A 383-nucleotide genomic window follows, 5' to 3' on the forward strand; every position below is an offset into this window, starting at 1 on the left:
CCATTCCAGCCCCTCCCCACCCTCCCAGCCAGGAATTCCTTCCCAATATCCCATCTAACCCTGCCCAGAAAACAGGGAATGGGACTGCTCAGGAGCAGGTGGACAGGGACAGAGGATGAGCCCGGAGTGCAACTCCTCCCCCACCCAAACCAGGCTGTTTGAGGCACCTGGCAAAGGCTTTTCCAAGGGATTCCGGGAACAGGGACCAACCTTGGCCGCGTAGTGCAGGGCCGGGATCCGCAGGGAAGTGGCTCTTCCATTGACATCCACCCCCAGCTCGGACACCAGGAACTGGATGGATCCATCCTGGGCTGTCACAGCTGCCCTGTGCAGGGCCTGAGCTCCCAGGGCATCCATGGCTGTGGGACACGCCTGGAATTATG

At 60.8% G+C, this 383-nt stretch overlaps 1 protein-coding gene across 1 annotated transcript in view; it reads right to left on the reverse strand.

Annotated features, from left to right (window-relative positions):
• ANKRD16 (ankyrin repeat domain 16) overlaps positions 1–383 on the reverse strand; it is a 9,987-nt gene that overhangs the window by 4,122 nt on the left and 5,482 nt on the right. Inside the window, exon 4 of the mRNA XM_027670228.1 lies at positions 211–372. Within this exon, the coding sequence (XP_027526029.1) occupies positions 211–372 (162 nt within the window). The remainder of the gene's footprint in view (positions 1–210; positions 373–383) is intronic.

The sequence above is a fragment of the Corapipo altera genome, unplaced genomic scaffold, assembly GCF_003945725.1.
Source record: "Corapipo altera isolate COAL_440 unplaced genomic scaffold, ASM394572v1 328, whole genome shotgun sequence".
In the NCBI taxonomy this organism is placed as follows: domain Eukaryota; kingdom Metazoa; phylum Chordata; class Aves; order Passeriformes; family Pipridae; genus Corapipo; species Corapipo altera.